General features: G+C 42.9%; 1 protein-coding gene across 1 annotated transcript; it reads right to left on the bottom strand.

Moving 5' to 3' along the window:
* Window positions 1-2,029: 2,029 nt before the first annotated feature.
* LOC122343152 (NACHT, LRR and PYD domains-containing protein 12-like) lies at window positions 2,030-25,974 on the bottom strand. Its single transcript, XM_043237507.1, is given in 13 exon segments — window positions 2,030-2,908; window positions 10,635-10,681; window positions 11,196-11,369; window positions 12,765-12,938; window positions 13,030-13,203; window positions 13,300-13,473; window positions 13,566-13,739; window positions 23,333-23,777; window positions 23,821-24,414; window positions 24,417-24,725; window positions 24,728-25,135; window positions 25,663-25,704; window positions 25,839-25,974. Coding segments are annotated over 13 exon segments (3,375 nt in total). The 5' UTR covers window positions 25,948-25,974; the 3' UTR covers window positions 2,030-2,357.
* Window positions 25,975-27,391: the final 1,417 nt, after the last annotated feature.

The following is a 27,391-nucleotide window of genomic DNA, read 5'->3' as shown; positions in this document are numbered from 1 at the left end:
TCATTTCATTTATTGGAACATATACAGCACCACACTGCAATAATATATTCTACTGGCCTAACCACTGTAAACGTCTTGCTCAAATATGCTGCTCTCCTTTTAGTGGTTGATAAAGAGCCTTCCTTGCCACACAATCTTGTTATGACATTGCTGTCTGAGGCAGCCCTGACTAACTGTCTCACAGTTGAATCATCTATATTTGTGTATTGCTTGAGAATTTCTTTGAATTATGCAGCAGTGGCTGGGACAGTTCACATATCTGTACAAGCTGTTGCACTACTTCTTGTATGGAACTTTCTGGAATGTAAAGCACAGTATGCATCTTTAAAAAAAGTGCTGCAAGGTTGTGCTTCAACCACTTCCCTAAATCATGAATTTCCTCATTGGTGTAATCCTCGCTGTCCTCTAAAATAGAGGAGTCATTTAAAGGCATATGATTTCATCAGCTACATTACCAGACTGAGACATCAATTCTGACCTGAACATCCTCCAATTCTCTGTTCTGTGTTTTCTACTTCTATGTGCATTAAATGTGGAATACACATTAGTGTGAAAGCCACAATCTTTATATGGACACTGGACTCTGTGATTAACTTTTAAATGTGTATTGCGCAGGTGAGTGAACAAATCCCCTTCTGTGCAGGGAGTATAAAAATCACACAACTCACAGTGAAAAGTTATTTGGCCAGTTTCACACAGTTGAGCATTATGGGCTTTTGAGTGAATCTTAGACAAGTGAACCTTAAGTGCATTAATGGAGTTAAATGTGCATAAACAATCTTGGTGTAGGCAAGGAAATGGAACAGTTCTGGTGTAGCTTCCATGTTTTAACCTATAATGTTTTAATAGGTAACCCCGTTTGTCACATATAAATTCACAAAACTTACACTTCCACTGCATCTTCACATGAACCTGTGAAAACAGAGCATAAGCAATTTTTTTTTGTAAAAGTTGCAGATGCAATTCCACTATAAAAGTTAATGGTAATTTTAAAAGTTGGCACCAACTAATGATCTTGTTTTTTAAACTGTTCGATAGGTTACTACTGCTCTATAAGAAAAAAAAATATCACTCATGCGAATCTTAAAGTAGCAAATTTGACCTATTAGCGTAATACACAAAATAAATAACTTTATCAGTGCAGGCAATTAGTCGTCTGAATAGTGCAAACAACTACTATTTTTTTGCAGTGACAACTTAAAAAAACAAAACAATAAAGAATAAGTAATGATTGCTTAAAATATTTTGTTTAGACAAAATCCGTGTTAAGAGTGTAGGGGAAGCACACATGAATCTCTTAATTGTTTATGCCGAGAAAAGCTCACGTATGTGTTGTGATACTCTCTAAAATGGCGGGAAAATTAGAGTAAGAGTAAGGTTTTTCTCCGGAGTGAACTGTCATATGGACATTAATATATTGTTTCCGTGTAAAACTCTTTCCACACTGAGGGCATATTGAAGGTTTGTATTGTGTTTCTACACTTTGTCCTGTTTAAGATAGAATTAATAATATATAAGCAAGAATTAACAGAAAGAAAAACTACAAACCTTTAGAAGGTAAATGTAAAGAATATAAAGTATGTGATGAACCACAGAGCAACCAAAAGACTAAAATATTAATAGAGATGAGCTTTATATCTAGTCTGTGAAGAGAACTGTGTTTTCATTTCATGATAAACTTGTGATATTTGTCATATTTTCAATCAGACAATTCACAAACTCAGGTATGATGATTCTTGAAATTACAGAATTATAAAGATTTTTCAAACTCAAAGAATTTGTAGATAAAATCAAAATGATTTGATTTATTCAATTGAATCTCAGTTTCTTCTATGAATATAAAGATAATAAACATATTTTAGCTTTATTTGTTCTGAATTTTACTTTGTAAGTTTAAGATAATAATGCAATAATATGTGATAAAATGTATTTATGATATAATTAAGTGAAATATGAAGCTCTCTGATTTTAATCATTTTACTTCACATCAGCCCAATAAAAAATAACAAAGAAAATTAATAAATCTGTCTTTTATAAGGATAGTGTCTTTATTAGGAACAAATTCAGTATTTCATAATAATAACAAATAATAATAATGATATCAATAAGTCAAATCAAAACCAAATGTAATATTTTTAAGTACACACACACACACTGACACAGATCTTTCTATTTCTGACACATTTCTTCTTTTATATCTATTTTTTAGATGAATTATTAATTCTTATCTTCCTGTTTCTATAGAAGTTGAGCTGAAGTATTAATGTATTGAAGAGACTCATAACATCTCACTGTTACTGATTCATCAAGCAGCTCAAAGCATTCTGGGTAGAATCTCATCAGTCACTTCTGATTCATCAACACAGTTTCACTGATGATCCAGAATAATAAAAACTAAACCCAGGACAGAGTGTCTGAGTGAATGTGGTCTGGACTGTGTGGATGAGTCTCATTGAGTCAGAGACGCTGAAGAAGGACAGAGTTCCTGCGCTCTCATCCACATACACTCCTACTCTGTAGATATCTCCATACTCTCCTGTTCTTCTGATGATGGGCTTCACAGAGAGATCAGTCTTTATCTTATTGTGTATGAAGGAGTAACTGTGAGGAGAGCAGATCAAACTCCAGGACTGATCATTATATCCAAACAAACACTCTTCACCCGGTCCCTTCCTGCTGATGTTCTTATATGACACTGATATCTCCACACCTCCACTCCACTCAGTCTCCCAGTAATAGCGTCCACACACACTCTCTCTACACAACACCTGAGGATACACACCATCAAATCTGTCTGGATGATCAGGATACGACTGAGACTGAGACACAAACGTCACCTCTCTATTCTCCTCAGACAGTCTGAGATGAGTGTGTGCTGTGTTTGGATCCAGTGTGAAAAAACACACCCCTGAACACAAGAACAGAGACATTAATAACACAACAATCACTAGAGTGTGTGTGTGTGAGAGTGTATGTGTGTGTGAGAGTGTATGTGTGTGTGTGTGTGTGTGTGTGTGTGTGTGTGTGTGTGTGTGTGTGTGTGTGTGTGTGAGAGAAGTTTGTTTATATTTATAATAAGGTTTTTTTTTCAGAAATAATAACAAATCAACTTGAGATCAAATTGAATTGAAGTTTGTATCATGAATATAATCGATTCCTCACGAGACTGAAATTAGCTTCGGACATAAAATATGTCATCACAGCATTTAATAAAATATATTTTAATGACAGTAAAGTTGTATAAAAATAATATCTTTCAGTAAGTGAGAGAAGCTCTCAGAATATAATTTAAATGTGTCACAGTACATTTATACATAAAATCCTACAATTGTTTAAATTTATTTGTCTTGATGTAAACAAGTTACATTACTTCAGCTGGCATATTTGCATCTGCTTTTTATTTCAATAATTGAAATACTAAAAGAAATAATACATCGATATTAAAATGTAGTATAATAACAATAATGTTAATATTTATAATAATAATAATAAATGATTATGTATTTTAATGAAAACAAATTAATAAAAATATGTTATGATTATAATGTTGTTTTACTTCTTAAATAAACCAGTATTACTGGTTTATTTGAATGTTACAAAAATAAAACATATTGCAGTAGTATTGTTGCAATATTTACTTAATAAAATGTAATAATAAATAAAAATGATAATGAAATAAAGATGTTGTAATTGCAGTAATATAGTCATATAGTATTATTGTAATTATATAATTTAATTGATAATGAAACAAAGCTTATATCATTATTTTTCATTAATTGTAATTGTCATAATTGTCACAAACAGCACCTCTGTGGCTCTCTCCAACCGCCACCGGAGGGAGCTCTCACCCAAGTACTGATCATCACGGACTCAGGTTCCCACAACCCCGTGCCTTGGGCTGATTAGCCCTGCCAGCTGTTTCCCATCACTACGCCCTATATAATGAACTTCCTCACAGACACTCACCGCAAAGTCTTGTTTGTTCTGGCTGCAATTCTGAGTGTTCTTCTTTGTGTTTGATTACCTGTTGCTGATTTGGATTGTCTTTGTTCTCTGATTGTTCTCTGCCTGTCTACTGCCCGTTCCTGACTCCGATTATAAGCTGCCCACCTCGACCTTCTGCCTGGTATCGTTTACGTCTATGATCATCCCTGTATTGTACTTCCTGCTCCTGTTTGACCCTGCCTGCCTGACCATGATTAAAGTCTTGTCGCACATGGATCCGAATGTCTTTGACCCTTCCCTACAGAAGTCTTCGCCACAACAGGATCCAGCGGAGATGTATCAACTGATGTCGGAAGTCTCGTCCCAAGCCACTATGCTTGCCACACATCAGCAACAGCTTCAGAAACTCACCACTATAACTGAGGAACTGGTGAGATTGATCCAAACATTAACCCTTTCTGCTGTTAATCCAGGTCAACATGCCACTCAACCTGCTCAACCAACCTTGATTCCGCCTCAACCAAACCCCAATCCACGCCTCAGTCTGCCTGACAAATTCGACGGATCATCCGCCAAATGTAAGGGGTTTTTGTTACAATGCACCCTATTTATCAACCTACAACCCAGTTTATACCCCACAGAAGACAGCAACGTTGCCCTGATTTGTTCGCTGCTTACCAGGAGAGCACTCGAGTGGGCTACAGCTACCTGGGAGGGTCGCCGTATGTCTTTCCCTTCGTACAACAACTTCCTGTGCGAATTCAGGGAGGTCTTCGAACACGTAGCTGGAGGAAAAGAACCTGGAGAACACAAGGTAAAAACACTGATTACACACTCACCTTTCGCACGCTTGCTGCTAAGTCAGGTTGAGAGGAATCACCGCTCAAGCTGCTGTACCAAAAAGGCTTAAACACCGAGCTGCAATCTGAACTGGCTTGTCGCGATGAGGGCAGAACTTTGGAGGATTTCATGGAAATCGCAATCAAATTGGATAATATTCTCAGAGCACTTCGCGGCAGGTATGCAAGTTCCACAGTTCAAACCCCTGTTCATTCATCTGAACTTGAGCCCATGCAGATCGGTTCAACCCACCTGGACACTGAGGAGCAAGACCGTAGAATGCGTGAACGTTTGTGTCTTTACTGTGGTCAAGCCGGGCACTTCCGAATTTCTTGTCCCATTCGTCCTTGGCGCCATCAAGCTGCATCAGTGAGCCTCCAAACTCATCCTGACTCTTTTGAAATCAATGTTCAGCTAAAAGTGGAAGGGACATGGATTACTGCCATAGCCCTCATTGATTCAGGAGCCGCAGGCAATTTAATCGATAAAACGTTTGCTGAATCTAACGGAATCTCTCTCATTTCATGTGAACCCCATGTGGCAGTGGCGGCGCTAGATGGGCGTCCACTCGGACCAGGAAATGTCTCATCTGTCACTCAACCCCTAATTCTTCAAGCAAGCCCTCTCCACTCAGAATCAATCCGCTTCTTTGTGATTCACTCTCCCAAACATTGCATCATCCTCGGACTTCCCTGGCTTGAGACTCACAACCCCACCATATCCTGGGCCGATCATCAAATAACACATTGGTCATCAAACTATCATAGGCGCTGTCTAAACACTCCCCTGCATGAATCCCCTTCCAAACCACCTCCCTCTGAAGAGAAATCTCCCGACTTACCCGAACTTCCAACTGAATATCAAGATTTAGCCATTGCATTCGGTGAGAAATGTGAAACCCAACTACCTCCTCATCGTCCCTATGACTGCGCCATTGATGTCTTGCCTGGCAGCATTCCTACATCGAGGGTGAATTGGCCAAGGGATTCATCCGCCCCTCTACATCACCAGCATCTGCCGGGTTTTTCTTCGTTAAGAAGGATGGAAGCCTTCGGCCCTGCATTGATTATCGCAGTCTGAATGAAGTCACTGTTAAATACTGTTACCCGCCGCCACTCGTACCAGCCTCCCTAGAACAACTCCGCAAGGCCAAGTTTTTCACTAAGTTAGACCTCCGAAACGCCTATAACCTGATCCATATCAGAGAGGGAGATGAATGGAAGATGGCTTTCTCCACAACATCTGGGCACTATGAATATCTTGTTATGCCGTTCAGGCTCGCAAATAGTCCGTCTTCCAGGCTTTTGTGAATAAGGTGTTTAGAGACATGTTAAATCAATTCCTCATCGTTTACATGGACGACATTCTCGTTTACTCTGATAACTTCGATGCTCATGTCAGTCACGTCAGAACTGTTCTGCAACGCCTCATAGACAATCAACTATACGCCAAACTTCAGAAATGCGAATTCCACAAGACTCAAGTGGCTTACCTGGGCTATATCATTAGTTCGGAGGGGGTAACAATGGACGAGCACAAAGTCAAAGCAGTCGTAGATTTGCCGCACCCCACCACAGTCAAGGAACTACAACGATTTCTGGGTTTCTCTAATTTCTATCAGAGGTTTATTTGCAACTTCAGTATCATAGCCGTTCCACTCACCGCACAGGTCAAGAGGAATTCACATCGCTTATCATGGTGACCCGACAGCATTCAAGCATTCGATCTGCTCAAAGAAAGGTTCACGTCCGCCCCAATACTTCATCACCCAGACCCCAACCAGGAGTTCATTGTAGAAGTTGACGCATCAAATGTGGGAATTGACGCTATCTTGTCTCAGCGTCATGGGCAGCCAGCAAAGCTCTTCCCATGCGCTTACTTCTCCCGCAAACTTAACCCAGCTGAGCTCAACTACGATGTGGGGGACAAAGAACTTCTCGCAATGAAATCCGCCCTTGAGGAGTGGCGGCATTGGCTAGAGGAAGCTAAATTACCGTTCACTATACTTAGCGATCAAAGAAACCTCAAGTACATTCAATCCGCCAGAAGTTTAAACTCGAGACAAGCCAGATGGTCCCTGTTCTTCGCAAGATTCGACTTCAAAGTCACATATCGCCCAGGCTCAAAAAAAAACACTAAGGCGGATGCCCTATCCAGGCAGTTTGAGAACACCCTCACAAACTCGCTCAAGATCCAATTTTGCCCATAGCTCGTATTGTTGCTCCAGTCCAGTGGGACATCATGAGTGAGATCTCGGAAGCCCAACTCACTGAACCAGTCCCACCAGCATGCCCACCTAACCAAACTTATGTGCCTAAATCCTTATGATCGAGAGTTCTCCACTGGGTTCACGATACCCCCAGCGCTGGTCATTCAGGCATCACAGCAACTTTACAGCTAGTTAGCAATCGCTTCTGGTGGTCAACCATCCGCACTGACACCATCCACTTCGTTCAATGTCAAACGTGCAACATCACAAAAACCTCTCATCAGTGCCCAGCAGGACTCCTACAACCTCTACCCATACCAGAAAGACCATGGTCACACATTTCGTGACTGATCTACCGGTCTCCAATTCATTTAACACAGTGCTCACGGTTGTTGACCGATTCTCCAAATCATGCAGGTTTATACCTTTGCCTAAATTACCCACAGCCTGGGAAACTGCCGAGGTGCTATTGCAGCAAGTGTTTCGCTTTTACGGACTACCTGAGGATATAGTTTCTGATCATGGCCCGCAGTTCACCTCTCGAGTCTGGCATGCCTTCTGTTCACAACTCAACATCAACGTGAGTCTGACATCAGGCTATCACCCCGAATCCAACGGTCAAGCTGAACGTTTGAATCAAGAGCTGTCTCAATTCCTGCGGAGTTACTGCCATGACAATCAGCACGACTGGAGCCGCTATTTAGTCTGGGCTGAGTATGCACAAAATTCCTTGAGAAAACATTCCACCGGGCTAACCCCTTGTCAATGTGTACTGGGCTTTCAACCTCCAATGTTTCCCTGGTCTGGGGAACCCTCAGCACTGCCCGCGATCAACTCTTGGTTACAAAGGAGTGAGGAAGTCTGGAACTCTGCTCACGTCCATTTCCGAAGAGCGGCTCAAAGGTTCCAAGAACAAGCGGACCGTCGTCGCAGAGATGGACCGGAATACTCACCTGGCGATTGGGTCTTGTTATCAACCCGGGACCTCCGCCTCCGGCTGCCCTGCAAAAACTAAGTCCAAGGTACGTGGGTCCCTTCAAAATCATTAAACAAATTACACCAATTTCATACCATATCGATCTACCTTCTAATTACCGTATTGCCTCTACTTTCCATGTCTCGCTGCTTAAACCCGCCGGTGGTCCGGGAGGAGAGAGAGACCAGGATGAGGTCGCTGCCAACGATGCCCCTCCCTTAATCATTGACGGCGAGGAGGCCTACCAAGTTCAGGAAATCCTGGACTCATGGCGCCGAGGCAGAGAGTTATAGTATCTCATTGACTGGGAAGGCAATGAACCTGAGGAACGGTCTTGGATACCTGCTCGAGACGTTTTCGATCCAGCACTCACTGCCACCTTTCATCATGACCATCCTGACAAACCTGCCCCTAGACCCCGTGGAAGACCTCGGCGTCGAACCGCCCCTCGCTTCCGGAGCCGCTTGCAGGGAGGGGGCTCTGTCACAAACAGTATCTCTGTGGCTCTGTCACAAACAGTATCTCTGTGGCTCTGTCACAAACAGTATCTCTGTGGCTCTGTCACAAACAGTATCTCTGTGGCTCTGTCACAAACAGTACCTCTGTGGCTCTGTCACAAACAGTACCTCTGTGGCTCTGTCACAAACAGTACCTCTGTGGCTCTGTCACAAACAGTACCTCTGTGGCTCTGTCACAAACAGTACCTCTGTGGCTCTGTCACAAACAGTACCTCTGTGGCTCTGTCACAAACAGTACCTCTGTGGCTCTGTCACAAACAGTACCTCTGTGGCTCTGTCACAAACAGTACCTCTGTGGCTCTCCCCAACCGCCACCGGAGGGAGCCCTCACCCAAGTACTGATCATCACAGACTCAGTTTCCCACAACCCCGTGCCTTGGGCTGATTAGCCCTGCCAGGTGTTTCCCATCACCACACCCTATATAATGAACTTCCTCACAGACACTCACCGCAAAGTCTTGTTTGTTCTGGCTGCAATTCTGAGCGTTCTTCTTTGTGTTTGATTACCTGTTGCTGATTTGGATTGTCTTTGTTCTCTGCCTGTCTACTGACCTTCTGCCTGTTCCTGACTCCCATTATAAGCCCCCTGCCTCGACCTTCTTCCTGGTATCGTTTAAGTCAGTGATCATCCCTGTATTGTACTTCCTGCTCCTGTTTGACCCTGCCTGCCTGACCACGATTAAAGTCTTGTCGCACATGGATCCGAATGTCTTTGACCCTTCCTTACAATAATATTGAAGAAAAACAATTGTTATTTTAAATATTATTACAATCATACTAAGTACAACAATAATAAAAATAATGACAAATTAAATAAAAACTACTAAATAATTGTTATTAATAATTTAATAATATTAATAATGACCTAAATAAAATTGTATGTATATATATATTGTGACGAGTCGGCTGCCCTCTCCTTTTATTGTCATCATCACCTCGTCCTTTATTCGCCGGCCTTCACCAGGCTCCAGACGGGAGTGGGTGTGTTCGAGAGGAGGGGCGTGGTATTGGTCAGGTCTGGCGACGTGTGACGAGGCACTCCTGGAGTGAATTAAGCCTCGTAAATGCCGCCGTTAAAACCCAACGCGCCTCCTCGAGAGACCGGTCTCTTCCCCGTGCATGCACGCTGGTGTCCTCGTGGGTCCAGGAAGGGTGCGTGAAGGAGCTCGCCCGCCGCTAGAAGCGCGTCGTGGGACCACGTAGTCCAGGCGATGACCCCCGTATAGTCCAGGCGACGACCGCACCCGTGTATGGCTGACGGGCCAGGATGCCGAGCCGTTTATCCCCTTAATCTCTGACGACCGGAGGAAAGAAGCGACGGAGATGACACGGAAGAAGCCGCCACCACCGCGCCCCGAACAGGAGAAGACAGCGTCGCGGCCGCGGACTCCGCACCTTACCTGGACCCTGCCCCTGAGCACTACCTGCCCTGCACTTCCCCGGCAGCACAACGAAGACACCATATATATATATATATATATATATATATATATATATATATATATATATATAGACACACACATATATATATATATATATATATATGTAGTGTGACGAGCTTCCCGAGGATCCATCAGCGTTGCCCTGGGAACAAACCTGGAACACCTGCACCAGCCACTCAACGACGGATTCGCCACACCTGGAGCTCGTCAGCCGCGGGCCAGATAAGCCCGGCCAGGCGACGGCTTCAGTGAGCCACGAGACTCCGACCGAGTGCTAACCTGTTGTCTCTCTCTCTGTCTCCCAGAAGCCACCCCGTGATGGGCCTACCTGAGCTAATTCCCCGATTACCTCACCGTGGACTCCCTCACAACTCCGAGCACTGGAAGCACCGAGACGACTCCCCGCCGCACTCACCGTTGAGCTCACCGCTGAGCTCACCGAACTCACCGCACCCGTACTGTGTTTTACTAATAAATACACCCTCCGGGGATCTCAAACTAACCTGTTTCTCTTGTACTTCCTCTGCCTCGTCACAATATACATATATATACATATATATATACACACACACACACACACACATATACTATTGCAATATTATTCCATAAAAACGAACATTTATCTTATTTAATCAAATCAAAAGTATGAATTATTATAATAATGATCTTAATACAATCATAATTGTATTGTATAATTGTCATACATTTTTTGAGTCCTGCTGTAATCCTGGATTCTCCTCCATGCTCAACACTAAAAAACACACACATAGTCACAGTCAGTCAGTAGAAGACTGCAGTTGCTGACATTGCAAAAATTATTAGAATTATATAGATATTGTTTTTTGTCTTGTTTCCAGACAAACAACTTCCTTGCTGTCCACTTTTTTATGGCACACAAGTTCATAGAGGTGTGTGTGTGTGTGTGTGTGTGTGTGTGTGTTGATTTTGCACTTTAGATGTTTTAGAGGTTCACCCCCTTCATTGCATTGCAATTTTGCATCTGCATTGTTGGGAATTTGTAAATTGTACACCAAAATGTTCTGTATTTTACCCCATTTCACATTAAGCAGTTACATTTTTTATGATTACTTTTTTTCAAATCATGCCCTCAATTTTTTTGTGTGTTTACATAACAATAACAGAGTTTTGTACCATTCAGGTGAAGCTATAATTTAAAAAAATATATATATTCTCTGGTCAGAAATGGACAAAAACTGCATAAGGGTTAAACAATAAACCCCAAATACCTCTCCTGCATAACATACTTGAGTTTATTTAGTGAGCAGTTTGGATCCTCCAGTTTTTCAGAGAGCAGCTTCACTCCTGAATCTCCAGGATGATTGTAGCTCAGATCCAGCTCTCTCAGGTGTGAGGGGTTTGAAGTCAGAGCTGAAGACACATAACCACAGCCTTCCTCTGTCACCATGCAGCCAGACAACCTAAAAACATACAACAGCAATCCACATTGAATTAGATTGTTTTTTTTTTTTTTTTAATATTTAACTGTTCAATAAAATAGTTGGTCAAAAAAAGTATTTTGTGCTCATTTATCATTATCAATAAGAAACAAATATTGGACATATATTTTTTAAATGCAAATGTAAAGCATGAAATCTCTCACAAATAATAGTGGCACAATACTGCTGCTAAAATCTTAAGTAAAAGTAGTGAAAGAAAGAAACATAAGATAGGAAAAAGGCCTATGTGGCCAATATAATGGCTTCTTTCTGCGTTTTGTGTAATACTTGCCACAACCAACATTCTGTTAAAACATATTCAACTCAATATTACAGGTGAAGAAAGGGGTGGAGATGTCAACTGATCACCTCTCTGAAAAACTGGAGGATCCAAACTGCTCAATAAAGAGTCTCACAAACCAACAAGGCCTGATAGGACTCCTTCTTCAGCTTGACGCCATTCGTTACTTCCGGTGTCCACCACCGGATTCAGGGGTTGCCCAACAGACCTTCACAGTACGTTTGGGCCTGCCTAGTGTGTCCGGCTTCCTCCTCCGCCAACAGATCCAACAGAAGCGCTCTTTGTCTAGCTTGTCAACTAGGACCTGTTTGCTTTAGGAGACCCTACCAGGCCATATAGCTCATTGGGCCACTGAGGCACTCAAACCCCTTCACCACATTAAGGTTGTGGTCCTAGGAGAGACATTCTGTCTTCACTCCATTTGTTTCTACAAATTCTTTGCCATCTTTCTTCATATTTAGTTGTCTATTATTATCTATTCTTGAAGATATAAATGCAGATGTCTATTTGACGTCTCTGAGATTTGCTAACAGGGAACCTGCTGTCAATGAATCTATCCTGTTCATGCCAAGTCTATTCCAAGTCAAGTCTATTCATTGTTCAGTCAAGTGTGTTTCAAGTCAAGTATTCGTTTGTTTAGATTATGGATTATGTCTCTGTAAACAAAATTGCACATGAGTTCTCACTATGCTCATCTTCAGTGAACTAAATTGTTACATTATGGTAATTAACTATATGAAATATTCTGCCTGCATGTCTTTGTGATCATTCTAAATGTATTTTATTAAATAGAATCAAGCAGTAAAGAAAAGCACTCTAAATGTGCACACTAACTAGTCTAGACTTCACACTCTGAGGGTACGTTTTGCAAAACTACTAGATAATTTAAAATCTCACATCATTAAAACAACAATTATGATATTATATCTTCTGTGATATTGCACACTGTGCAGTGAGATTACGTGTAGAAAATCTATACAAGATTAACACGATAATTGCATACATGGTTTTTGCATGCATTCTAAACATTAAGGTTTTTTTTAAAGAGTTAATAACAAAGAATTTCAAAGTCAAACCTCAGTATCTTCAGTCTAGAGTTTGGACTCTTCAGTCCTTCAGAAAGAAGCTTCACTCCTGAATCCTGCAGATCATTGTTACTCAGGTCCAGCTCTTTCAGGACAGAGTTTGAGGATTGTAAAACTGAAGACAAACTCCCACAAGACTGTGCAGTGATATTACATGTGGAAAATCTGAACAAGATGAACACAGTAGTTACATACAGAATTGAACTCAACACTGGGATTTTTAATGAATAAATAATGAAGTTTTTCAAACTCATGCCTTAGTATCTCCAGTTTAGAAATTGGACTATTGAGTCCATCAGAAAGAAGCTTCACTCCTGAATCCTGCAAATCATTGTTACTCAGGTCCAGCTCTTTCAGAACAGAGTTTGAGGATTGTAAAACTGAAGACAAACTCCCACAAGACTGTGCAGTGAGATTACATGTGGAAAATCTAAATAATATGAATACAGTAATTACAAACAAAATTAATTTTAATATTTGGATTTTTTAAATAATAAATAAATAATGAAGTGTTTCAAAGTCAAACCTCAGTATCTCCAGCTTAGAGTTTGGACTCTTCAGTCCATCCAAAAGAAGCTTCACTCCTGAATCCTGCAGGTCATTGTTACTCAGGTCCAGCTCTTTCAGGACAGAGTTTGAGGATTGTAAAACTGAAGACAAACTCCCACAAGACTGTGCAGTGAGATTACATGTGGAAAATCTATACAAGATGAACACAGTAGTTGCATACAGAATTGAACTCAACATTGGGATTTTTTAATGAATAAATAATGAAGTATTTCAAACTCATGCCTTAGTATCTCCAGTTTAGAGACTGGACTATTGAGTCCATCAGAAAGACGCTTCACTCCTGAATCCTGCAGATCATTGTTACTCAGGTCCAGCTCTTTCAGGACAGAGTTTGATGATTGTAAAGTTGAAGATAAACTTATAGAGGACAGAGCAGTGAGATGACACCCACACAGCCTGTGAAAAGAAGAAAATTGACATATTGATGTGAATTTATCAGGCTATATAGTTTACACTTTGGAATGCATGTTTGTACTGAATAACACTTTATAAAAGGAATACAATAATAATGCACTTCTAAATTATTTCAAAACTATTATATTTCATTAGTTATATATAAACTGTATTTATTACATTACTAGACTATATACAAGTGGTGGGTTCCTCACTGATTGTCTCTGTAGTTGAACATGCTTAAAGAGTTAGTTCCCCCTTGAAAATTTGAAATGAAAATTCGATGTTTTACATAACTCCGAAGCATCCTAGGTGTATGGGATTTTTTTTCTTTTCAGACAAAAAATTTAACTGGCATTTTTAATCTCAATCATTTTAGTGGGCGGGTGGTTCAACCCCCAAGAGCCAATTGAGGAAGTCTTATTACTAATAAGTTATGTGTTCTGAACTGTTAAAAGCTACCCCATGATAAATACAATGAAAAGACCTGGAGGGACTAGGACAATTGAATTTGATTGGATTTGTCTGAAAGAAAAAAGTCACATACATCAAGGCAAGTAAAACCTGCTAATTTTCATTTTATGGTGAACTAACTATGGTCACCTTAAATACAACATATGTGATAGATAATGCTTTGTTGGCAATTTATTAACCATAGATTTACATTTTCAGATTTTCTGTGAAAACAAACTTTAAGTGCTATAATTGCTTTATGCTTTAATTAAGTGCTCCTTTATTGGACACTGGTTGCATTCATATTTAGTGTTCCTTTTGTCTATTTTTACAAGTGCATTAAGTGCACATACATACATTTGTTTTCCATTACAAATACATTCTGTAGAAACAGTACATTTGTACTGTATAGACTATGTATCCTGTCCCATCTAAGACTGTTTTTAAATAAACTTAAATACATAACTTTTTTAAATAAACTGTTTGTCACGTATGAAGGGTCTGAGGCGTGCGGATCCATGTGCAGGCTTTTATTAAATGAAGGCATGGTCAAAACAGGCAGGCGTCAAACAGGGCGAACAGGAATATCAGAGGCAAGACAATAGCAAAATCCAGAGACAGGCGGTGGTCAGGTCAGGCAGCAAACAATCACGGAATCAGAAGACAGGCAGGGTCAAAACCAGATAAACCAGAGACAATAATCCACGGGCGATCTAACAACGAAACAGGCGAAACAATGCAACCTGCAGTTGAGTGGCTTGCTGCAGTATTTATAGTCCTCTGACAGGAAGTAGCAGCAGAGGAGTGATCGCAGATCACCCAGAGGTAAGAGCTCCTCTGCTGGCTTGGTGACATAGCCCCCCTCCTAGGAGCGACTCCTGGCGCTCCACAAAACAAACAAAACCAAACATAACTGGGAGCTTGGGAGGGGTTCCGGGAGGGAGTCAGCAAGCTGAGACCAGGAGGAAGAGACGGTGGGAGGAGCCAGGAGAAGACGGGAGGAGTAAGGAGCGGGAGGCGATGCCGAGCCCAGCCATGATGGTCAGTGGTGGAGCCGACGGAGGGAGGAGCCATAGAGAGGAACGGTCATCAACCCCATGGAGCCGACCGACGGCGGTGGAGCAGGTGGTCGAGGAGACTGAGGCGAAGGCGGAGAGCAGAAGAGCCAGGGTGATGCAGAGGCGCTGGAGGTCCCAGGCGACACCGCAGGCTTTGGCGACTGATGCGAGACGGGGGGCGAGAAGGCGGCGGAGCCAGGCGACAGAGGACTGAGGTAGAGCCGGGGAAGGAGGAGCCTGACAGAGCCGGAGGGACGGAGGGACGAGGCGAAGCTGGAGGAGAGGAATCCTGAGGCGACGGATGGTCGGCGACCGACCAGGCGTAGCCGGAGAGACGATGGAGCCTGGTGAAGCTGGTGGATTGACGGAGCACGGTGGAGAGGAGGGAGCTAGGAGCCTAAGGGAAGCCGACGGGTCTGGCAAGCCGAGCTGGAGTCCGGGGCTCGGAGGCGGGGCGATGAAGCGAGGATCCTTCACCCACGGCGGCAATGGAGACTGGCAGACCCGTGGCGAGCTCCAGGTGGAGGCAGAGGATGAGTGCAGGGGCTGCTGGGATCCATCGTCGACGTGTGGTAAGGGTGGGAGGTGGGTTAATCTTGAGGAGGCGCCTGAGCGCGGGCACTGGACGGGCGCCGCGGCGCGGGCACTGGGCGGGCGCCGAGGCGCGGGCACTGGGCACGGCGCACAAAGCGCGGCACTGGGCGGGGCGCCGCGAGCGCGGGCACTGGACGGGCGCCGCGAGCGCGGGCACTGGGCACTGACGCGCACGAGGCGCCGGCACTGGAGGCTTGGCACGCAGCGCGGCACTGGAGGCTTGGCACGCAGGCGCGGGCACTGGAGGCTTGGCACGGGCGCGGGCACTGGAGGCTTGGCACGCAGGCGCGGGCACTGGAGGCTTGGCACGAGGCGCGGGCACTGGAGGCTTGGCACGCACGAGCACGGGCACTGGAGGCTTTGCACGGCAGGCGGCCATGTTGGAAGCGGCGCAGGGCAGGCGCCATGTTGGAAGCGGCGCGGCGCAGGGCAGGCGGCCATGTTGGAAAGCGGCTCTGGGCAGGCGGCGACCATCTTGGGAAGCGGCTCTGGGCAGGCGGCGACCATCTTGGGAAGCGGCTCTGGGCAGGCGGCGACCATCTTGGGAAGCGGCTCTGGGCAGGCGGCGACCATCTTGGGAAGCGGCTCTGGGCAGGCGGCGACCATCTTGGGAAGCGGCTCTGGGCAGGCGGCGACCATCTTGGGAAGCGGCTCTGGGCAGGCGGCGACCATCTTGGGAAGCGGCTCTGGGCAGGCGGCGACCATCTTGGGAAGCGGCTCTGGGCAGGCGGTGACCATCTTGGGAAGCGGCTCTGGGCAGGCGGCGACCATCTTGGGAAGCGGCTCTGGGCAGGCGGCGACCATCTTGGGAAGCGGCTCTGGGCAGGCGGCGACCATCTTGGGAAGCGGCTCTGGGCAGGCGGCGACCATCTTGGGAAGCGGCTCTGGGCAGGCGGCGCCATCTTGGGAAGCGGCTCTGGGCAGGCGGCGCCATCTTGGGAAGCGGCTCTGGGCAGGCGGCGGCCATCTTGGGAAGCGGCTCTGGGCAGGCGGCGGCCATCTTGGGAAGCGGCTCTGGGCAGGTGGCATCCATCTTGGGAAGCGGCTCTGGGAAGGCGGCCATCTTGGGCAGCGGCTCGGGAAGGCGGCCATCTTGGGCAGCGGCTTGGGAAGGCGGCCATCTTGGGCAGCGGCTCGGGGAAGGCGGCCATCTTGGGAATAAATGCAGTGTCTTCTTCCTCCATAATACCCAACGTGAGAGCTGACCCCACAGTCACTAAACCAAACTCAATAAAGTGTGCCAGTGATTCACGTGGACCCTCTCGAACAAGTTGTGTTTTGAGTGGCTGATTTATTCCTCGTGAAAAATTCAATTAGCAAACAGTCCGGTAAATCAGAGAAGTAAGCCAGGTCCAGAAATTCCTGAGTATAATCCTCAAGTGATCGGGTGCCCTGCTTGAGGGTTAGCAAAGACATTGCAAGGTGCATACCTGGCCATGGTTCGGGTGAAAAGCCGCTGGATCCTGGTGTGAGGTTGCATTCTGTCACGTATGAAGGGTCTGAGGCGTGCGGATCCATGTGCAGGCTTTTATTAAATGAAGGCATGGTCAAAACAGGCAGGCGTCAAACAGGGCGAACAGGAATATCAGAGGCAAGACAATAGCAAAATCCAGAGACAGGCGGTGGTCAGGTCAGGCAGCAAACAATCACGGAATCAGAAGACAGGCAGGGTCAAAACCAGATAAACCAGAGACAATAATCCACGGGCGATCTAACAACGAAACAGGCGAAACAATGCAACCTGCAGTTGAGTGGCTTGCTGCAGTATTTATAGTCCTCTGACAGGAAGTAGCAGCAGAGGGAGTGATCGCAGATCACCCAGAGGTAAGAGCTCCCTCTGCTGGCTTGGTGACACTGTTAAACGTCATGAAGGTCTTATTTCATCTCATAAGGCAAGGCAAGGCAAGGCAAGGCAAGTTTATTTATATAGCACATTTCATACACAATGGTAATTCAAAGTGCTTTACAAAAGAGGAAATAAAATAATTACAAGATTTAAATAACAATAAAAGAAATTAAAATAAAATAAAAACACTGATTTAAGATAAATTGAATTAAAAGCAAAAAGAGATTGATTTAAAACAGTTTAAAATAAAAGAAGCAAGTAGCACAGTTCGGACGCAGCACAGTGCTCATTCTGTAAATGCACAACTAAACAGATGAGTTTTGAGTCTGGATTTAAAAGTGACTAATGTTTCAGCACATCTGATCTCTTCAGGAAGCTGGTTCCAGATGCGAGCAGCATAATAACTAAAAGCAGATTCTCCTTGTTTGGTGTGAACCTTTGGTATTTCTAACTGACTTGATCCTAATGATCTGAGTGGTCTGTTAGGTGTATAAATAGTGATCATATCTGCAATGTATTTAGGTCCTAGTCCATTGAGTGATTTATAAATGAGTAAAAGTGCTTTAAAATCAATTCTAAATGTCACTGGAAGCCAGTGTAAGGACCTGAGGACTGGTGTGATGTGCTCTGATTTTCTGGTTCGAGTCAGGATCCTGGCAGCAGCGTTCTGGATGAGCTGCAGCTGTCTGATGGTCTTTTGGGAAGGCCAGTGAGGAGACCATTACAATAGTCCACCCTGCTGGTGATGAAGGCATGGACTAGTTTCTCCAGGTCTTGCCTGGGCACAAAGCATCTTATTCTTGCAATATTTTTAGGTGATAGTACGCTGATTTAGTCACTGCTTTGACATGACAGCTGAAACTAAGGTCGGTCTCTAGAATCACACCAAGATTCTTGACTTGCCTTTTGGTTGTTTGACCCCTTGAGTCAAGATATGCATTCACCTTGTGAACTTCATCTTTATTTCCAAATGCAATGACCTCAGTTTTCTCCTTGTTTAACTGAAGAAAATTTTGGCACATCCAACTGTTGATTTCATCAATGCATTGGCAGAGTGATTCAATGGGGCTGTAGTCATTTGGAGATAAAGCTAGGTAAATCTGTGTGTCGTCAGCATAGCTGTGATAGGCAATTTGATTCTTTCTCATTATTTGACTTAGTGGGAGCATATACAGGCTAAACAAGAGCGGCGCAAGAAAGAGCCTTGTGGGACTCCGCATGTCATGGACGTCCACTTAGACCTATGCTCTCCTATACTCACATAATAACCCCTCCCCTCTAAATATGACCTGAACCAGTTTAGAGCCATTCCAGAAAGCCCGACCCAGTTTTCCAGTCTGTCTAGAAGAATGTTATGATCGACAGTGTCAAACGCAGCACTAAGATCTAGTAGTACCAGCACTGATATTTTACCAGAATCAGAGTTTAGGCGAATATCATTTATTATCTTAACTAACGCTGTCTCTGTGCTGTGGTGCGGTCTGAAACCAGATTGAAAATTATCCAGATAACCATTTGAGTTCAAGTAGCTGTTCAGCTGATTCAGAACTACCTTTTCAATGATCTTGCCTATGACCGGAAGATTTGATATCGGTCTATAGTTACTCAATATACTGTTATCAAGATTTCTCTTTTTCAGGAGGGGCTTAACAACCGCAGTTTTCAGGGCGTTTGGAAAAGTCCCAGAAAGAAGTGATGTGTTCACCACTTCTAAGATGTCAGCTTTTAAACAGTCAAACACGCTTTTAAGAAAGGATGTGGGAAGTGTGTCAAGACAGCAGGTTGAGGATTTTAGGTGCTGTACTACTTCCTCCAAAGTTTTGCTATCAATTGCTTCAAGAACACACATAGTGACTCCTTTTTGAGATTGTGGTTGAATCTGACATATCTCTACATCATCTGATGTTTTAATTGCCTTTCTGATATTTTCGATCTTCTCAGAAAAGAATGAGGCAAACTCATTGCATTTGCTGTCAGAAAGCATTTCACTGGGAATCTGACTTGGGGGGTTTGTCAGTCTCTCAACCGTAGCAAAAAGAGTGCGGGTGTTGTTCAGGTTACTATTTATAAGGTTTGAGAAAAACGTCTGTCGTGCTGTGGCTAATTCCACATTAAAAGCATGCAGGCTGTCTTTATAGATGCTATAGTGGATTTCAAGTTTTGTCTTCCGCCACGTCCGCTCAGCCTTTCTGCATTGCCTTTTCATGATCTGCACTGCTGTTGATTTTCTCAACATGACTTTTGTCTGCCAGTCTTCTTACTGACTTTCACAGGTGCAATGTCATCCATGACATTCTTAACTTTTGAGTCAAAGGACTCTAGGAGAAGATCAACGCAGTCGGCAGAAATGCTTGGCATTGAAGAAACAGCCTTCATAAATAGCACACTTGTGTTCTCATTAATGCATCTCTTTCTGACAGTGACAGATCTGGATTCAGTGGTAGCAGAGATCAATATATCAAAGAAAATACAGAAGTGATCAGACAGTGCTACATCCTTGATAACAATGGACGAAAGCTGTAAACCCTTACTGATGAGTAAATCTAGTGTGTGCCCATGGTGATGTGTAGGTCCATGCACATGCTGAATCAGCTCAAAAGTGTTTAAAACGGTTACAAATTCTTTTGTAGTTTTGATTTCTGCATTTTCTATGTGGATATTAAAATCCCCTGCAATCACAAAACAGTCAAATTCTGAACAAATCATTGATAACAATTCTGTGAACTCTTCAACAAAGGCTGGAGAATATTTTGGAGGCCTGTAAATAATGATAAACAGGATGCGTGGAGCACCTTTCAACACTATCCCTAGATATTCAAATGACAAGTACTGACCAAATGACACTTGTCTGCACTGAAAGACATCTTTAAAGAGAGCAGTAACCCCACCCCTCTCTTGTCAACTCTGCAAACATTCATATAAGTGAAGTTGGGAGGGGCTGTTTCATTGAGCACTGTTGCACTGCAGCTTTCTTCAAGCCATGTTTCATTTAGAAACATAAAATCCAGATTGTTTGTAATTATTAAATCATTGATCACAAATGATTTGTTTTTAGTGATCGAACATTTAATAATGCTAGCTTGATGGTAGTACTTTTGTTTCTATAGAAGTCTGAGTTTGTTGTCTAATGGGCCGCAGATTAGATTTGTTAGCTGTACGCCTTGAAAAGGCCTTAGACTTTCTATCCTGTAATAAGACGGAGATAGTGAGAGACACACTGGGTCCCAGCTTGTTTTCTAAACATCCCTGAAAGTTTTTGCTGTAGTTATGGGGACCAAACACATCACTGAGAGCTGTTATCAGTTGTTTTTGCTTTACCAGCTGCAGATGGAGGAGGGATGGCCTGGCGTTGTCGCAGCGGCCGAGAGCTCTCGCTGGAGGAGGGCGAGCTGGGCCCAGCGGCCTTGGAGGCGGTGGTGCCCGCCGCTTTGTAGTTGATAACTGGGGCCTGCAGCAAAGGAGTGGGAGAGTCTGGTTTTAGCCACCAGTTCCTCCATTTTTTGTGAGAAGCTGAGAAGTGGCGATGCTTGAGAGAGGGATAATGTCTCTGGTAAACAGAGCATTGGTGTTTCCGGTGGCAGAATTATGCTGTCCTGGCTTCCTGGCTGATTACCAGAGAGTCGCCCTTCGGCTCTGAGTCCTGGAGCCGTTGTTGTGCGTCACATTGTGTCTGTGATGGGCTCTGCGGGCAGGGCTCAACCGTGATAGTGTCCACAAACAGTGCTTGTTGTGGCTCTGTGGTGTTTTCAGTGTCCTTGTGGGATGTGTCGACCAGATGATGACTCTGAGGCTGATATGAAGTCCTGTCGTCATCCATACTTTGTCCAGGTGTGTGTGTGCCATTCATGTTGAGTGGACTGGCACACTCTGCTGATGGATGACGGAGTGAAAAATAGATGTTGTCCTTTAACACTCTCGCACCAAGTTTGTTTGGGTGAAGGCCATCCAGTTTAAACAGTTGTCTGTGTCCCCAGAATATATTGAAGTTGTCGATGAAGTTGACTCCTTTTTGACTGCAGGTTCTTTGTAGCCAAGTATTCAGTCCAAGCAACCGTGAAAACATGTTTGTTCCCCTTGCTGGGAGTGGTCCACTGATGAACGACTGGACTTCAACTCTTTGAAGTGTTTCGATAAGTTCACTGAAGTCCCTCTTCAGGAGTTCTGATTGCTCCTTACGAATGTCATTCTTCCCCACATGGATGATGACTCGTTTTGCAGTCTTGTGCTTCATTAGAACGTTCTGAAGTCCATTGTTTACATCAGAGACGGTCGCTTGAGGAAAGCAGCATGTAGTTGTCGTTCTGCTCCTGACGTTTCTGATAATGGAGTCTCCGACTATCAGAGTTCTGGGCTCGGCTGCTCTGTGATCTGAACGCCGCTGTCTGCTCGACCTTGAGTGCCTGTTTGTAGCGGTGTTAGCTACTGGCTGATATGACTCCTGCTCAGTCACTTTCGGGGATTCCTCACCCAAATTCGTTAAAGATTCAAATCTGTTCTCGAGCTGTACAGGGGTGTAAAATACCAGTTTTTCCAAGCCTTCTCATGGCCATGTCTGGGGTAGATGATGCCACAGCGGCAATATGAGATACTCGTGACAGTCTGATGTCTCGAGTGCCTTTGGGTCTCGCTCCCTGTCTTTGCCACTGATTTGTGTGTTGATCAGCTTTAGCTTGATTCACTACATTTATATACTGTCGAGATTGACTAGATTCACAGGACTCACCGCTGTGGGCTGAGGGGTCCGTGATGATCTGCTGTGTGATCTGCTTGTTTTGGAAGTCCAGCAAGTAACTTCGTTTCAAGAGCCACAATCCTTTGTAGCAGTCTGTGGCAGTTTGTGCAGCAAGTAGATTCCAGAAGAGGCATTTTCTTTCTTGTTTGTTGAAGATAGGAAGCTGTGTTTTCCGTCTCCGAATGTAAGCTGCTAGCAGCGGAGGCAGATAATCTAGTTCTTCGTAGTAGCTATTATTGCAATCCCGAAAGTTTTTGCCAAATATGTGTTGTTTGAGCACTGTGCTATATGCTGAAGTTAAAACTTAGTAAAATCAGAAAAAAAAGTAGATAAAAGTAGATAAAAAGAAGCAAAGCGCGGAGCAGTAAGCAAGAGCGTCCGAACAGTCGCAAGCCGGAAGCAAAAAGCATAAGTGGAAAACGGTATTACAAAATTCTCTGTTTTTGTTTTTTTGACTAGATAAAATAACACTGATACAATCATACTGAAATATCTGCTACCTATAACAATGAAACACCTATTTATTAACATGTTTGAACATATTAAGTTTCAAACGTGTGTGATTGTCAAACCTCAGTATGTTTAAACGACAGTGTGAACTCTTCAGTCCATCAGAAAGCAGCTTCACTCCTGAATCCTGCAGGTGATTGCTGCTCAGGTTCAGCTCTGTCAGATGGTTTGATGATTGTAGAGCAGAGGACAGAGTTTCACAGCATGTTTCATCAAAACCACAGCTTTCGAATCTGCCAAAATAGAATGTTTTAACCTGATTATCTACTGATGTTCAGTTTTTTTTTCTGCAATAACTTATTTTTCTCTTCATAATCGGAGGACTTCACTTCACATTTACATTTCATTGTTTAGTGACGTAGAACAAATCATTTAATTAAACAGCAGTCAGTGAAATACTCACAGAGCTTTTCTGCAGCATCTCACAGCTGGAATGAGTCTCTTGTAGTCTGCTAGTTTTGATGTGAACCTCTTTGGGTTGAACTCATCTAGCACCTTCTCTGACATCAGTAGTATGTAGGTCAACACTGTGCACATTGAAGATGAGAGATCTCTTCCTGGATGTTCATTTGAACTGAGGTAACTCTGGATTTCCTCATATAATGAATTATCCTTGAGCTCAAGTAAGCAGTAGAACAGGTTGACTGAAGTTTCATCTGAGATGTCCTGTTGTTGTAATTCTTTAATATGTGCACTTAGATTTCTGATGCTCTCTGTGGTGTCTTCAGTGTGTGTGAGCAGGCCTTTGAGCAGATTTTGACTGGATTCCAGTGAAATTCCCATCAGAAACCGCAGGAACAGGTCCAGATGCCCTCTCTTACTCTGCATTGCTTTTTCAATGGCTCTCTGTTAAGTCATGCCATTTGACCTTTCTAAAAGGAAATGTAAGATTTTGTATGACTGTAGTTTGTGAATCATCAAAGAAAAACTTCAGCTCTTGCTTGTTTTTTTTCAGGTAACAGATGAACACATGCACTGCAGCGAGGAACTCTTGAACGCTCAGATGCACAAAGCAGAAGACCTTTGTCTTATAAAGTCCAACTTCCTTCTTAAAGATCTGAGCGATCATTCCTGTGAACTCAGCATCTTTACTCACATCAATACCACATGCTTTCAGATCTTTCTCATAGAACACAATGTTTTCCTGCTTCAGCTGTTCAAACGCTAGCTTGGCTAACTTCAGAATCATCTTTCTATTTAAAAGTAAGTGCTCTGAACATTCTCCTTCTTGTTGTTTGCCATATTTCTGACACTTCATGTTCATCTGTATCCTCAGGAAGTGAATGTACATTTCAGTGAGTGTTGTGCTGATGTTCTCTTCATTGTTCTCAGTGAGAATATCCTGAAGTACTGTGGCTGTGATCCAGCAGAACACAGGAATGTGGCACATGATGTAGAGACTACGAGACGTCTTAATGTGTGAGATGATTCTGGAGGACAGACTCTCATCTGTGAATTTCTTTCTGAAGTACTCCTCCTTTGTAGGTCAGTGAATCCTTGCACTTCTGTGAACAATCCTACATACTGAGGAGGGATCTGATTGGCTGCTGCTGGTCGTGATGTGACCCAGACAAGAGCTGATGGAAGCAGTTTACCTTTGACCAGACTTGTAAAGAGCACATCTACAGATGATCTTTCCTCAACAGTGTTCAATGCATCACTTTCAAAAATCAAAGGCAGTCGACTCTCATCAAGTCCATCAAATATAAACACAAGTTTATATTCTGTATATAACTTTGATTTCTCTAGGTACATCAATTCAGGATTAAATTTCAGCAGAAACTCATGGAGACTGACCTCTCTCTTTTAATCACATTGATCTCTCTGAATGGAAGCAGGAACACACAGTCTATATCCTGATTAGATTCTCCTTCGGCCCAGTCCAGGATGAACTTGTGCACAGACACAGTTTTTCCAATGCCAGCGACTCCTTTGGTCAACACAATCTTTAACTCATTGTTTTTCCTTAGTTCAGTAAATATATCATTGCATTTGATTGGTTTGTCCTGTGTTTTTTTGTTCTTGAAAGCATCATCAATCTTCAGAATCTCATGTTCCTGATTTACATCTTTCATATCTCCCTCTGTGATGAACAGATCTGTGTAAACAGCTTTCAGATCTGTGTCAGTTTCTTTGTTGCCCTCAAAAATGTATTTTGCCTTCATCTTCATGTTGTTTTTGTGAGTTTTCAAGACATTTTGCAGCTCTACAATAAAAAAAAGAGACAAAAAACACTAAACAAATTTGTCACATTTTCATATCAGCATGATTGTTATTGTAAGTAACTGATTCAGACAGATTAAATTCATTTTTAACAATTTTCAGTTTTACAATATCTGAATGTCTATGCTCTTTCCAGATCACTTATTGATTGAGATCTTTATGCCATGAGATCAGTCTCACTCAAAACTGATGAATGGTTTCCACATGATCTAGCACATCAAACAGAATGTGTGTTTAAACTTGCTTTAAATAACCTTAGCATGCATGACCGTAATCATGTCTCGGTGATACTGAATCTATTTTGTGACAGTGCCACCTTTTGGTTAACTTTAATTGAATTCAAATACATTATAAGATGTTTAAGCAAGGCTTTCAGACCATTGTAGGCTGGGTATCACTGGGGACACTTCTATATATCTGTATGAAATCTGCCTCTGATGTGATCTCTTATTTCCATTCACAGGCTGTGATATGATATATGTGGATTATATGTGATATGTTGTGAATTACCTCTAACAGGGACAGATGTCTTCATATTGTCCTCAGTCTGAGCTGGGAGAGAGAAAAAGAGAGAATCACTCACTGGGAAACATTTATCTCAGAAACATATCAGTAGAGCAAAGAGGTCAAACCTTCACACTGTTAAATATTTAATAATGTTACAGTCACAGTAAATTAAATGTTACCTTGCTTGTGTTCATTCTGCAACTGTTCAGCCAGATCATTTTGGTTTATCTTTCTCAGGACGTCTACCATGACCTTCACAGCTTCATCTGGTCCAAAACACATCACCATCTTATCTACTGTGTCAAGTCTATCTGCATTTTCAATTCAGACTTTGATATGCACTTTTGATAAAAATTCACTAAATGCCAATGAAATTTCTTCAGTTCATCTTCTGCCAGCTCCATCAGTTGGTCCAAGAGCAGCTTTTTAACAGACGCCATCGCCCCTTCACCAACTCACGACTGCAGATTAAGAAAAGAAAAGAGCTAAAGTGAGCTCAAATGTGACATTTTAAAAACTACAGTGAAAGCCTTTACAATTTTTTTTTATATTTCTACATAAATATGACCCAAAACATAACATTTCTCCTGAACGTAGACAAAGAAATCTACAAAAGAAATTGAGATAAAATATTGATTGTTACATATCTGTTTGCTGCAAAAGTATGTGAATTTTTGTTTTCAGTATCTGATGTGTCCTCATTTTCCTACATCTTGTTCATCTTGTAGGACTTTCAGCTCGTTCCTCATTACGTAACCACTTCAACTCTGTGATGTTGGTGGGTTTTCCTCAATTGAACTGCTTGTTTCAGCTCCTTCCACCTCTTTCTTTAACCGTTCTTTGTTGTCTTGCTGTATGGCCCACTTTCTCTTGAGACTGAGTTTTCGGACAGATGTCCAGGAGATCTCTTGTTCTTTCACATGGTGAGTGTCTGATGAGCATTTAAAATTTGCTGAGCAGTTTTAGGACAAGTGTCTGTTTTAGGACAAATGGTTTTGTTTGGCTTTTGCATTTTTTGCAACAGCATTTAGAGTATTACAATATAATATTGTCTGTTTTTTATTCTCAGGACTGACACGGCCTCTAAGGCCAAAAATTGTTTCCTTAGTTTATATGCTGCTTTGTACTGTTTTCATTTTTTTCAGTAATAAAACTGTCCAGAGACGCATATAGGCCTAATAATTTTTAGCTTAAGGACCGTTAAAGACAGACATTCACAGTCAAAACCTAAAATGAATTTCTACAAAATGTATTCGTTATCTATATATTAAATCATCTGTTTTGATATTTAAAAAAAATACCTTATGGACAGGTTTCGGGAGATATTGTCACTAAGCCAGCAGAGGGAGCCCTGACCTCTGGGTGATCTGCATTCACTCCTCTGCGACAACTTCCTGTCCCAGGACTATAAATACTGCAGCAAGCCACTCAACTGCAGGTTGCATTGTTTCACCTGTTTCTTTGTTAGATTGCCATTGGATTATTGTTTCTGGTTTCCCTGTTTTGACCCTGCCTGTCTTCCGTTGTTCCGATTGTTTGCTGCCTGACCTGACCTTCGCCTGTTTCTGGATTTTGTGTTTGAATCGTCTCTGATACATCTGTTTGCCCTGTTTGACGCCTGCCTGTTTTGACCATGCCTTCATTTAATAAAAGCCTGCACATGGATCCATGACGCTCAGACCGCTCATTCGTGACAGATATCTTGTGGACTTTCTGTAATTTACAAAGCACA

This window comes from Puntigrus tetrazona, chromosome 4, assembly GCF_018831695.1.
Source record: "Puntigrus tetrazona isolate hp1 chromosome 4, ASM1883169v1, whole genome shotgun sequence".
NCBI lineage: Eukaryota > Metazoa > Chordata > Actinopteri > Cypriniformes > Cyprinidae > Puntigrus > Puntigrus tetrazona.
Note: the sequence above shows the minus strand (reverse complement) of the source record. Positions and strands in the feature narration are given on the sequence as shown.